We start from the raw sequence: 14,203 nt of genomic DNA on the forward strand, positions 1-14,203 counted from the left end.
TTCCCCAATATACAGGTCTGTGCATTCCTCACTGCATTGGACCGCATACACTAGATTGCTTTTCTTGTGTTTGGGTGTGCGGTCTTTGGGGTGTACCAGCATCTGTCTTAGTGTGTTCTTGGGTTTAAAAAACACAGGGATGTTATGTTTGTTGAAAATCCTCCTGAGTTTCTCTGATACTCCAGACACGTATGGAATCACAATGTTGTTGCGTTTGACCTTCTTTTCCTCCTCCCCTGTAGTTTTGTTCTTCTTGGATCTTGTGGCTGTCTTCACAAAGGTCCATTTAGGGTATCCACAGGCTGTAAGTGCCCCCTTCAGGTGGTTCTGTTCCTTCTCTCTGGCTTGGGCGCTTGTTGGCAGAGCAAGCATTTCTGTTTACAGGACGGTGTGCAAAGACAACACCATATGTGCTGTTTCAAAAACACACAGAAACCATGTCTACTTAGATGTGCTCCTTGGGAACACTGCCAGTCATTAGCAGCTGATGCTAATGCTGAAGTAATGGCTGTGATCAAAAGTTATGAGCTGCAAGTAGCAATTACTTTTTATTATCAAATTGATTATTTTCTCATTTAATCAGTAAATCACTTGACCTATATTAAATATCACATAATTGTGAAAAACTGTTAGCAGGTAATTTATTATTTATAATTTTTCACTTTAAAAATTGTCTTGATTTATTTTAAAAATTTCTGCAGATAAATTTTGATTGTAATGTTTTTATTGACTGATCGATTATTAGACTAATCATTTCAGTACTAGTAATTATTACATGGCCACTTAACACTACTATTATTAGTCTAGATGAAGGTGAACATTTTTATTTGTATAATGTTTAAGATTTTTGGGTAAAACAGCCAAACAATCCTGGGACGGTGGTAGCTAACAAACAAATAAATATAATCTAGCTGCTTAATTTTTTCACCCACCTATTTGTCTCAAAATCCACCCTGTTGTGCTGTGATTGGTTAGCACTGACATTTAGAAATTTGTAGTAAACATAGTGCTGTGTTATTCACCAAATTATATTTACGTATGTGCATCATGGCCCTAAATTTCTTTAGCAGAAAATAGAAACTCACCAGCGGAAGGCGGAGTGAATGACAATGGGTCCATCAATAAATAAATAAATAAAGTATATCTTCTTCAATTAGATTCTGTGCCCATGTCCTCTGTTAGCTAGCTAATTTCTGCCACCGCCCCAATACTATGGATGCGAATTGAATTGTTAGGGCTGGTCAAAACACTGAAAAGGGTCATTAAAAAACACCACATCCCTGTGTTTTTTAAACCCAAGGACACACTAAGACAGACATTGGTGGTACGCCCCAAAGACCGCACACCCAGACACAAGAAAAGCAATCTAGTGTATGCAATCCAATGCAGTGAGGAATGCACAGACCTGTACATTGGGGAAACTAAGCAACCACTACACAAACGCATGGCTCAACAAAGAAGGGCTAACTCCTCAGGTCAAGACTCAGCAGTTTACTTACATCTGAAGGACAAGGGGCACTCGTTTGAGGATCACGAGGTGCACATTTTAGACAGAGAAGATAGATGGTTTGAAAGAGGTGTCAAGGAAGCCATCTACACCTGGGTTGAGAAGCCGTCATTGAACAGAGGAGGGGGTCTACGCCACCATTCATCCCCCACTTACAATGCTGTCCTTTCATAACTTCCCAGGAAACTGAACAAGCATTTCCACTTGGCCTCAGGTGACAATGGTTGTTCAGACTTGGCCACCGGTGGTTCTGACAACCATGACGACTGTCGTTACTACAGCCAAGAGCACTAACGAACCAGCAGGATCGACGATCCTAGCTAACAATCCCACAGAGGTTAAATAGCTGAGTTTCCCTACCAGTCAGTCAGAACTGAAGAAGTCTCTTGGATAAGGGAGGAAACGTCTTCCAGTTTTTCTTTTACAAATTCCAGTTGCCCTTGACCTCAACCTTCGTTGGATAACAATGACCTGTAGGACTGAGAACCTTTACAGACAACCATAGCCTACTATTTCATTAGTAGTAGTTATTGTTGTTATAGGCTACAGTTTGAATAGTTTTTCTTCTTGGCATATCCTACTTTTTTCTTACAAGTTGCTAAAATTCATCATCACTTTGGTGTAGTTTTTTTTAACTGAATGTCCCATAGGTCACTCAGATAGCACTGGTGGCCCTTATTTAAGGTTAGTAAAACATCTAACTGTACCTTATAATGCACTTCACATGTGGCTGGTATTAGACAAGGTTGTTCAATATCTCTATGTTAGTCACCCACATAATGTCTACTCATGTCAAAAAATCTGATTTTTTAGGAATAAGGGCTGTAGATTTTGGAGATTTTAAAATTTGTCAATTAACGGATGATACTGCATTTTTTTTGAAAAACCACAACCAAGTCACTTAAGCAATATTCTTTATTGATGAGTTACTAAAGTCTCAGATTTAAAGATGAATCTAGATAAATCTGTTTTGTTTCCAATCAAAAGCTGTAATCTATGCGATTGTTATGGAATCAAGATAAGGTAAGCTACTTGGGCTCTATCTGTAAAAGTGTAGAGCAACGATATAAATCCAATTTTGACCCCATTATTGAAAAAACTAAATTAAAACTGAACTCATGGTTAATGAGATATTTCTATGGTAGGGTCCTTTTATCCAAAGCAGAGGGGCAAGCACGTGCAAACATAGACATCAAAAGGGGCTTCAGCACCTGCCCTTTTTCTTCTTCAAGAGAAACTTTTTTTCTGGGATGCTTTTTTTTTTAAATAAATGAATATACAGTATTTTTATTCCTGTTTGCAACAGATTCCCTGTCAAACAAATAAATTTAAGAAAAAAAAAGGAAGGAAAAGGAAAAAAATCTAAATAGGCTATCAGGTCGGAAGATGAGACTTTGGAGTTCAGATGCCCTCTCTCTCTCGCTCGCTCTCTCTCTCTCTCTCCCTCTCTCTCTCTCCCTCTCGCTCCGCATCTCACTGCGCAACCAGTGTGCAGCACACAGACAGACAGACAGCAGCCCCTCCAGCTTCTCTCCCAGCAGTATTTTTCTTGGCTTGCGTGGAGATGCGTGGTGATTAATAAAATACTAAACTACCAGTGCCTCGAGTTTACCGCTAATTAAACAGATGACAATATTGGCTTAGGCCTGTGTCTTACTAACGCATGACTCATGAGCTGAGCAAATGTAATAAGTTAGCTGAAGTTTAGCTAAGGCAATATCTCATGGCCATACAACCTAATGTACTGATGGAGACACTACAGGTGAACACAGTAACATTTGTGTCTAATAACGTCATCACAATCGCCACATTGATATGCAAATTAGGCGTTAACTAATTAAAATACGCCAATTTGCACACATACCACAGAACTTCCCCAGTTAATGACTTAAATCAAGAGTATTTTCCTCTGAAATGTGCTTTGCAGATTAGCTTGTTTTGGTTGATATAGAATAAAACTACAGATGCAAATAGTTCGAGGGTATTAGGCTTAAAACCAACACCATCTAAAGGTGTATTCTTGAAGTTTTATTTCCATTACAGTAAAAGAAGACATGGAAGCAAAATAAACCAAATTTTCAAAATTGACCACTCCATGAAAAAGCGCCTTAAGGGGTAACTTCATAGTTTTGATGGTAGGCTCCTCATCTAATAACGCTCCATTCTATTAGTTTGTTGTATGCTGATAGATCCTTATATAATACAGACAGCCCTCCCTCAAATGTGAAACTAAGTCCATGTCACCATCAGTAAGTGTGCGTGTGCGTGTGTGTGTGTGTGTGTGTGTGTGCATGTGTGTGTGTGTGCATGTGCATGGTAAATGTAATATAATAGCAACAATAATAAAGTATTTGATCGATACATTAATGTATTCAGGCAATTCAGTATTCTGTTGCTCACCTGTGTGAAGCTACTCATTTGGCATCTTGCTTGTGAAAAAAAAAGTAAAAGTATTTAAATAACATTTATTTTAATTATTCCTGCAGCGCAATGCCACAGTTTAGTATGAAGATTTGTGTGAAGTGTTATGTATTCCAATAACACCTAAATAATTGAAACGATTTATTGCTTTGTGAAAAATAAACAAATTATTAATGAAACTAAGTCCTAAATATATACTTGAAACCAGTAGCATAGAAAACACGTGGCATAGTTTGCTTTGCTGTCGTCTGCTCCTGTGATAAACCTAGTGAATACTAAAGAAGACCGTGGTCTCTGTGTGAATTGATTATTTTGTAGAAAAGTAAAAATGTTGTTGAGTTAACATATTTGTCTTGTTTTAAAAAAATGCCCTTTTTTTCATTAGAGTCCCTGCCCACCAAAATGTCTGTGCACGTCCCTGCAGAGGAGATATCTAGGTCTGTTTATGTGGCTTTATCACTTATCGTCCCAACCAATGTTATTAATGAGCTAGATAAAATACTTTATGATTATATCTGGAGAAAAAAGTACCATTATCTAAGAAAAGAAGTTATTAGAGGTAGTTTAAAACAAGGCGGTCTGGAGGTCCTGGATTTCAGTATACTGAATAATACCTTTAAAGTTAAATGGATTATAGAATTTCTGAAGAATCCCAAAAGTATCTGGAATGCTTCTCCTGCATACTTGTTTAAATTTACTGGTGGTATAGATTTCTTTCTAAAATGTAACTTTTCTGTAGACAAAATCCCGATTAGATTAGTTAACTTCCACAAGCAGGCCCTTTTAGACTGGACACTATTACACAATCATAACTTCAGTCCTCATAGATACTTTATTTGGAATAATAAAGACATCTTGTACAAAAATAAATCACTGTTTTATCGCTCATGGTTTGACAATGGAAGTTGGACAACTCTTAAACAAGAATGGTTTGTTACTCTCATATTCAGAATTCCTTGAAAAGTTCAAGATTCCAATCACACCCAAAGAATATGCCATTGTTTTTGACACTATTCCGGCACGTCCTCTTAAATTTTTGAGAAATGTTTATTTCACAGAAAAAAACATTGTTTCTAATATTTTTTTTATAGACGGAATTAATATTGAGAAAATGTCATGCAGTAACAAACATATAAGAAATGTTTTGGATTATACCACACTCTCTGCAGCAAAGTTCTTTTGGTCATCTATTGTGAGTGACAGTGGGAAAAGGCATGTACTATTCTTAATAAACATTGTATTAATAATAAGGTAAAAGAACTAAACTTTTTTGATTTTGCACCGTATTTACCCCGCCAAAGAAGTGTTGCAAAGATTTAAACTTAACATTGATTATAACTGTGATTTTTGCAGTTTAAAAACAGAAACTATTTCATCTTTTTTACCACTGTGAACATACATTTTGGAAAAATTTGGAACATTTTTATTTTTAACAGAAAAACGGGTAAAAGTATACTGATTAATGTATTTGATGTCATGTTATATTTTGTACTACATGGTCTAGACAATATTAACTATATTGTGCAACTCCTCATCATACTTGGAAAATTCCATATCCACAAATCAAAATGGACTGGATCCAAACCCTGCATCAATCGGTTTACAGTTGAACTGTAACACTACTGAAACACTACTGCACCTCAATAGAACTCTTAAAAAATAAAAAAGCAATAAAGTGTCTTAATATTATAGAAGAACTGGATTTAATTTGAGCTTCTGGCAATGTAAAATGTAACTGGATGTCTGTATATTTGTTACTGTATTGATTTTTTATTTTTTTAAATCTTCACGTGGCAACCTGGTGGCTCCCTTATTTGCCTGTCATTTCCACTGCGCACTGCAGGTGGCGGCACTCTGAACTTCAGCTGGTCTACCACAAGAAGAAGACTGTATACACTGTCCGCGCATGCGCATCCTATTGCTTGGTCTAAATGGAGGCTCTTTGAAATGTCGTCGGGAGACTTATCATTTAAAAGTGTGCGATGATATCCATGGATGATATTGCGTTTATTATTTACCAGCTAGTTACGTCTGTAGAGAGCGGTCACTATGGGTGAGTTGACATGCTAGAAGTACTGTACGACAGCTACGTCAGATAGCAACTTGCCGTTAATAATAGCGACATTTGAATCTGCTAACGTTAGCTAAGTTAACAATTGTTAAACGGAGGGTGTTAAATGGTCTGCAGAAATCCTACAGTCGAGTCTGTTTAAAACTGTTGGGAGCCAAAATCGATCTCTTCTGACATGAACTTCTATGTCATGATTAAGCTTTTCATTTTGTGAAAAGTTGCCATTTTATCGGGGACGTTACACCTACACCACCACAAACTACAACTACCTCGAAAATAACAATAAGGATGAACAGCTGCAGCAAAACATAACATTATAACCTTCACAAAGAGCTGTTCTATTGGGCTGCAATTGTTTTAGCTTGGTGTAACGTTAACGTTGCATAATAAACTGGCAACTGCGTGTAAACCGAGACATAGAAGATTTTCTGGGCTGTAATTTAAACCGCTAGAGGTACAAGGACAAAATGGGATGTCTGTTTTTGCAAGCCCAGTGAATTAAAGATCTGTCAAATCAAGGTATGTCATGACAATAATGCCCAAATCCTGTACATCCAATATTTCATAAAGCAGTGCTGCTCATTGTAGTCTAATACTACCTAAGATATTCGCTACCTTAGTGCAAGCAATATAACAAAATCTCGTCAGGGTATAATCATATCACCCAATTGTAATGCCTGCCACTGTTTTTCATCCTTTACTCTGTTACCCCCCCTCCCCAAGACTATAATGTTGATGGTGCTGAGGAAGAGGGGGCTGAGAGATCCTCCTCTCCAACTGGAATACAGTCTCCAGTAATGGACCGTAACCCATCACCACCCCCAGTCACAGCCGATGGACAGGAGTGCGAAGATTTGGACGCCATTGGCGACACCGTTTACAGCAAGCACTGGCTTTTCAGCACCCTGACTCATCTCATCCATGTAGGCAAATTTAATTAAGCTCTTGAAAATGAAAGTGAGATATCATGTTGTAGTAGTTTATGGGTTCTGGGGAAAATTGCAACTAAATATAATCTGAACTTGTTTCCATCAAACCTCACTACAGTAATGTAAACCGTTTCAAGCACAGGTGTACTGGAGACCAGGCTGTGACAACATGTTGCGTTTATTTTCTTCACATATTTAACAATACCCTTTTCCAATCAGCCAATTTTCCAACTACACATCAAGTCAGTTGATATCAAATTAATAGGAACATCATTATGTATAACAAATTGTCCCTCTGTGCTGTCAATCTCTGCTGCACACTGTTTGATGCAGCTGACATTTCTTCGTGTTTGTAAAATGGCCATGTCTTGCAGATGGTCACAGAGCATTCGGAGGTGGACTCAGAAGGTCAGATGCAGCTCTCTGATGATGATGAGGAAGATCTATGTAGAGTCTGGGATATGGCCATGGATAAGGTAGAAATGTTTTTTTGTGTCCCATACACTATGCATTCTTTGACCTCATCATCAAGTTGAATCAACACCTTTAAAACGGTTTCAAATAAAACTGAACAACATAAACTTCATAAAGGTAGGATTTATTGCAGGGCCGACGTGTCCCTAATAAATTGGCAACTGAGTGTATGTTGCAGTTAGAAGTCAATCATATGAAGGTTTACATATTCACTAATGGCTTTTTATTACCAACTATATCTAGGACGTGGCTGGTTTTCTGCAGGAATTCAAAGCTACAGATATCCTTCTTGGGGTGATAGCCAAATCTCGTTGTCCACGTCTCACTGTGAGTGAAATCCTTGACAGCTTATGCATTCTCTGTCAAAATATAATCCTATGTAATGATAACATTTTTTTTTGGTTCTGTATTTGTGGGCTTTGAGAATCACCATGACAGTTAAGAGATTTTACCTTTGCTTCTCAAGGAAATTTGTGTGGGAATCCTCGGGAACATTGCTTGTTTTCCTGACACTTGTCTGACTCTCAGCCAAAATGAAGACTTAGGGTGAGTAGAAGTCATCTGTAATTGTCCTTTTTATATAATTTGTATACTATTGTGATTCATTCTAATCAATGCAACTCCCTCTTTGTCCACAGCACTGTGCTGTTGCTTCTTCTTGGAGATACAGATCCTCCGACCCTTCTGGAAACATGCAGGTGACATTTGCATTTTCTGTAAACATGATGTGTGACTGAGAGGCTGCGAGAGAAGTATTCATCTTTTGTGATGATGTTTGTAGACTGCTGCTGACCTGCGTCTCTCAAAAAGATGTCTTTTCCCTGTGGCTTCTGCGAATACAACAGCAGACATCTGTGCGCACCAACCTCTGTTTCATCATGTGCAGTTCTACCAACAGTACGGTGCTTTTACTCATTCCTTCCCTTATAATAATCTGATGAAATGTGTATGAAAAAGTAAATATCTGTTTGACATACCAAGATGATTTACATCAAGTCCCAGTAAGCTGTTTATCGGAAATGATCCCTGTGGATTCTGACCTCTAGTAGCACTATGAAGCTGTTTGTCTAGGAGGAGGTCTGTTTATCTTGTGCATATGAACAAGGATACACATGTACGTGTGGTGACACGATATACAGCCTTGGCAACAGTTGATTAACATTGATTACACATTGATTAACAGGTGGTAGTAACTTGTATAGAGGTGCAACAATCTTTTGTCTGTTTTCTAAAATGGTTATAATAAATAGTTACTCTCTGTGTTTAAAGCTGACCTGCTTGAGAAGGTTGGAGAGCTGGTTGACAAACTCTTTGACCTTGACGAAGAGCTGATGAAGAGTTGGATCACAGCTCAGCCAAGTGAAGAGGAGGACGATGATGATGGCCAAAGCCGTCTGGATGTGGCCTCATGTCTTCTTGAGGCAGCCAAACAGCTTCGGTGGGAATATGAAATTAAAAATGTTACGGAGAATATTATAGAGGTTTTAGCGTTTGTGTGATTTATATTTACTTTCAATGGGAAAAGTTTTCCACAGAAAGCAACTTGAGAACTGGTTTAGTCAGTTTCCACAGATGAGAGATTATAAACTGCTGGTAATTTGTGAATACGAAAGCCAGTTACACAGTTTACATACTGAAGACATTTGCTGTCTTAACTTAATATTGACATTTTTTAATTCAAGGCACCCAGTGTGCAAGTGCTGAGTACATATGTTAAGTGATCATAGTGTCAGTGTTGAGGAGGATTTGCAGGCCTAAATTATGGCCATAACTAAATGAACAATTACTTTTGTCTTGATGAAATGCCTTCAGTCACTCTCTTTCATATTTGTATATCTATATTTAGTTAGATGCTATGCAGTGGTATACTAGTTAAAATGATTAGCATCTTATAAAAATATATCTTTTTATCGTGGGTCTGATACAGCAGAGGTCAAACTAAATATGTGGTACTTGTGATGTTGATGATGTTGGTAACCCTGGTTGAACAGAATTAAATTGTTTTCACAGATCAGAGTGTCCGAATGGCTTAGAGGTTTACCTTCACGCCCTCCAACTCCTCACCACCGTTGATGAGGGCATTCAGGCGTTTGGTAAGTGTGATCAGGACAGTTTATATTTAATTCAGCTGCTGGCACGTCATTACAGAAGTTAAACACGTTAACCATCATTTAACACAAGACTGAAGTGACCTCTCAGCAGACAAGACTTTGTTTAATTCTTCCAGCTGCCCCTGATGGACCTGGCAAAGCAGTTTGGGACTTTTTCTGTGATGTTGTGTGCGAGGACCTCTGCCAGCCTAATGATCTCCCAGTTGTCCTGCAAGAGCAGAAGAGCATTTTGGTTCAGGCATTTTCTGTGCTGCTGGCTCTTCACAGATGCCAAGATCAGTGGCGCAGCAGAAGTGACACAAGTAAGCTTTGTATTGTGGTGTCCAAACAATAATGCTGCGATGATGTGTTGAGAAGAAACCCGCTTGACACTGTTCTTGAGGGGTTAGAGGTCAAATTCTATAGAAGGGTTCAGTCCCTACATAACCACCAATCACTGCTCTCCCCGTAGAAGGTCACTGACCCTCTGTCCTGCTGCTACAGTGCTATTTTGAACTGTTATGAGTCAAATGCACAAATATTGGATACTACAGTATCAACTCCACACCAACATCAGCCCTGAGATCGTCCTTTTTAATGCATGTAGTACATTGAATGTTGATTAAGTGTTAACTGTATGGTTTCTGGTATTAGAAATATATTTAATGGTAAATTTGGAATTTTCATAGCTGACACACTATTTATTTTTATTTTTTTTACATAGATCGGCAATTTAAGACCTTACTCATTTCTTGTTTTATGTTTATTGTAACTCTTTGTGCGCTCTAATTACACCATAAATCAAATACGTCCCACTGTACATCATCCCTGGAATCTTAAAGCAATTAAACAGCAGCCACATCTTTCATCTGTAGTGTCGATAATATTATAGAAAACCATTAAAGGAAATCTGTGTCTTTTGCCTCCAGGTCTTCCTCTTATTGGAACCATTTTGCAGGTGCTTCAGAACCTCAGTCAGGGCAAAGACGACGGTACCAGCAAAGAAGAGACAAAAGATGAACAGCTCCAGACTTTAGCAGAGATCACAGCCGAGTTTCTAGCTGACATCTGCATTCACATTCCAAAGGTAATACCAAAAGAATGCTTGGCTAACTTTCCTGTTGGATCAGATTGTTCACTAAGATACTTGTATGCAACTTTTAAATGAAAACAAAAAGGGTGATCCAGAGCTTTTTTCTCTTTGAAAGGCCACCAAAGTGTCTCTTAATTCTGTTTTTCCTCTTTGTAGGGCACTGTGGCAGAGTTGGTGAAGAAAGGATACCTTACAGAGAAGACCTCTCTAACAGCAGCGGGCAGTTTAGTTACCAACTTTAAAACTTCAGTAAGCGGCGTCTCCAAAATGGTTTATATATAATTAGATATGTATATCTTTTAATATAAGCACGAGGAGTGAGGCTTTATTCCTTTTCCTGGTATGTACTTTAATCACCCACACAATAAGCCACACAAACACAGAAGATTCACAGACCCCAAGGTTGTCAAAAAGAGGAATAATATAAGACAATATTAAAAGCCTTCAGTGTTTAGGAAGCCCAGGTTAAACTAAAGGAGTGTCTGATGGTCGAAAGCATCTCCCGACATCATCACTGCAGGGATGGACAAAATCATATGCTAACTTGCCATGAATAACTGATGTAACTGAATTTCATAAGGCTTCAAGGATGAGGTTAAGATTCCCAATAGGATTATTTGAACTTATTGTGTGTCTTCAAAAAGTATTATATAATATAATATTCAGGCCACTGTGGTACAAGAACACTCTAAATGACATATTAAAGACTTATAATAGATGTATAAACTTATAAAGACATAGTAGAAGAGTTATTATAAATCATCCTGTCTGGTTTTTACTGTAAAATAAAAGTTCATTGTAATATTTATAAGATATAAATATCACCTAGTTGGTTAAATGTTCTACATTTTGCAGCTTTTCTGAGTTTCAAATATTTGTATAATGGGAAAACTTTTGGTGTTTGTGACAAAATGCGCTATTTTAAAATGTTACATAGCTTTTCAACATTTCATAGACTCAATTAGATTTATTGATTTAAGCTCATTACAGTTGAGTTATCACTACATTCTCTGCATAGTCTCGTGTTCTCTAATCATCCTGTGTGCAATCTGCTGCCCGTGATGCCATTGTTTAACAAAAATGTTTGGGGTTAATTTTAGAGCTTGAGTCAAATTAAGATGTGTGTGGAAAATAAACATTGTGTTTCCACCCCGCTCCTTCTTCCTCTTGTGCAGTTTCAGCACCTGCACTCCATGCTGTCAGAGACTGATCCCCAGTTGGCAGACATGGTGAGGAAACAGTTTCCTGTCTGAGTCATCCAGTGGATCAGTGCCATCACCCAGACTCTCATCACTGCTTTTTATAGTGGCCTCAGTTTCCCTCCAAAGTTCCTGCTTTAAGTCATGCTATTTGGATTTCCATTGGAGAGACTTAATGAGGATGTCGCACCATCACAAGTGGCGGACAAAAGAGTGGACAGTCTTTTTCTTGTTTCAATATTTTGATGAAATTCAACTGTTTTATGTTTGTTATTGTTCCATGAATGCTATTTTTGTATTAAATAATTGACAGTGACCTTGACTTTTATTAAAGAGTTTGAGCTTGAAAGCTTTTACCAAATCATCATTATCATCTTGTCAAACTCCAGTGATTTTTATATAGGCCAAAAAAAAATCCTTAAAGTCCCATCTTCCAAACTATCTTTTAATCTGCTGAGTGTTGACTCACAGGATGCAATCTCTTCCATTGGAGTTTTATCTGTTTTAAAATTAAATAATTCTGGAGGCTATTATCATACCTACCATAATAACTGAAAATGCACATTTTGATATTTTTGATACTTCTGTCCGTTAATAAACAACGGGAATTGCTGAACCAGACCAACCCCCCAGATCTTTGAATCAGAATGGTCTCACTGTACATTTCCATTTACAGTGTAGGAAGATTCTCCTTTAAATTCTGCATTTTAAACTCAAATCCTTCGACAGTTTTGTTTTGTGGAGTATGATCATATTTAGGTAATATATTGTGTTAACGTACCTTTTGCCGCCAACAAAAAGCATTTTAAAAATCTGGATTCCAAAAATATACTAATTCGCATAACATGGAACTTTATTCATGAAAGTCAGCGAACGTTTTCTGAGCATTTTGTCTGAAGAATGCAAGTTGGCACCCAAAGATAATTTCTGAATTTAAAAATTTTACTGCAGTATAATTGTACATATTACAATTGTAAACGTTATTAACAGTTATACCATTTTTGATGATTGCATTTTGTTTAATGGGATAAAACAATGAAGTGATGACATTTTTTTCCCAAAAGTTTATAGGTCAACTTCATTGTGACATGTCCTGAAAAAAACAGTTCTTTGGCCATTATTCAACACCATAACTCAAGAACAGAAGTGGAGATGAGAATGAGTAAACAATAAGTAGCACAGTACGGCTTTCCTCCATCTCATCCATCCTGCCTTTCACTTTCTGCCTCACCCTGAATTTTGAACATCGGAAACATGTGACTGCAAACAGCGTATTACGTCTAACTAATTGTGATGCTTTGACTGAATGGTCCAATCTCCACTCTTAATGCCCACACCCTGAACCCTCACAGACTTATATAAAGTATAATGGGACTGCACTTTGCAACATCATGTTATATATACTTTGATGATTCCAAGAACTTGTGTACAATTGTGAGTTAGGGAATTTTCAGTTTACTTTATTTTTAACTTTCTTCATGGCAAAGGCACATGGCACTTTCCAAGGCTGGAAAGAGTTCATTTTTAAATAATCAATTTACTTATTTTTATCAAAACAGAATCATACACTTACATGTAAATTCCGCTTGTCACTAGTCCCTCCTTCCACGTTTGTTTACCTTTGTTTAACGCCTCCGGGCTTCCCCTGGTAACCCCATGTTTAACGTCACAACACTATGAACTGTGGGTTATTCCCCCAGGCAAAGTCTGCAGAGAACAGGACGTAGCGGAAAATGTGCATAAAGGGGTTTGACAATTTGACAGTGTGTCAGCCTTATGCATTCATGGACTTAACCTGGAACGAGACTCTGAGTCTGTGAGTGTAGAGATTGGGAGAGTCTTTACATAGTAATCAAGTACATGTGTATCTGTTAATCAGTTCAACAATGGATATTGACTGGAATCGTATGTAGCATCAATATAGTGACAACTTCCATTTAGCCAAAAAATACACTTTATACAACTTAAAAAAAAATTTCTTTCAGGTATTCAGTACATATACACTCACCTAAAGGATTATTAGGAACACCTGTTTAATTTCTCATTAATGCCATTATCTAATCAACCAATCACATGGCAGTTGCTTCAATGCATTTAGGGGTGTGGTCCTGGTCAAGACAATCTCCTGAACTCCAAACTGAATGTCAGAATGGGAAAGAAAGGTGATTTAAGCAATTTTGAGCGTGGCATGGTTGTTGGTGCCAGACGGGCCGGTCTGAGTATTTCACAATCTGCTCAGTTACTGGGATTTTCACACACAACCATTTTTCTAGGGTTTACAAAGAATGGTGTGAAAAGGGAAAAACATCCAGTATGCGGCAGTCCTGTGGGCTAAAATGCCTTGTTGATGCTACAGGTCAGAGGAGAATGGGCCGACTGATTCAAGCTGATAGAAGAGCAACTTTGACTGAAATAACCA

General features: G+C 37.8%; 1 protein-coding gene across 3 annotated transcripts; it reads left to right on the forward strand.

Moving 5' to 3' along the window:
• Positions 1 to 5,820: 5,820 nt before the first annotated feature.
• saal1 (serum amyloid A-like 1) lies at positions 5,821 to 12,100 on the forward strand. Of its 3 annotated transcripts, none has more exons than XM_046029416.1 (13): positions 5,821 to 5,981; positions 6,686 to 6,922; positions 7,303 to 7,404; positions 7,646 to 7,729; positions 7,869 to 7,948; positions 8,041 to 8,100; positions 8,184 to 8,299; positions 8,672 to 8,840; positions 9,413 to 9,495; positions 9,630 to 9,815; positions 10,422 to 10,579; positions 10,742 to 10,834; positions 11,761 to 12,100. In XM_046029416.1, exons 2-13 carry the CDS (start codon positions 6,797 to 6,799, stop codon positions 11,836 to 11,838), a joined length of 1,335 nt encoding a protein of 444 aa, XP_045885372.1. In that variant the 5' UTR covers positions 5,821 to 5,981; positions 6,686 to 6,796; the 3' UTR covers positions 11,839 to 12,100. The 3 variants fall into 3 exon arrangements, with proteins under 3 accessions (XP_045885372.1, XP_045885370.1, XP_045885371.1); XM_046029414.1 differs by having other exon boundaries at positions 5,822 to 5,981; positions 6,723 to 6,922; XM_046029415.1 differs by lacking the exon at positions 5,821 to 5,981 and adding an exon at positions 6,038 to 6,518 and having other exon boundaries at positions 6,723 to 6,922.
• Positions 12,101 to 14,203: the final 2,103 nt, after the last annotated feature.

This window comes from Micropterus dolomieu, linkage group LG18 (genome assembly GCF_021292245.1).
Source record: "Micropterus dolomieu isolate WLL.071019.BEF.003 ecotype Adirondacks linkage group LG18, ASM2129224v1, whole genome shotgun sequence".
Taxonomy (NCBI): Eukaryota; Metazoa; Chordata; class Actinopteri; order Centrarchiformes; family Centrarchidae; genus Micropterus; species Micropterus dolomieu.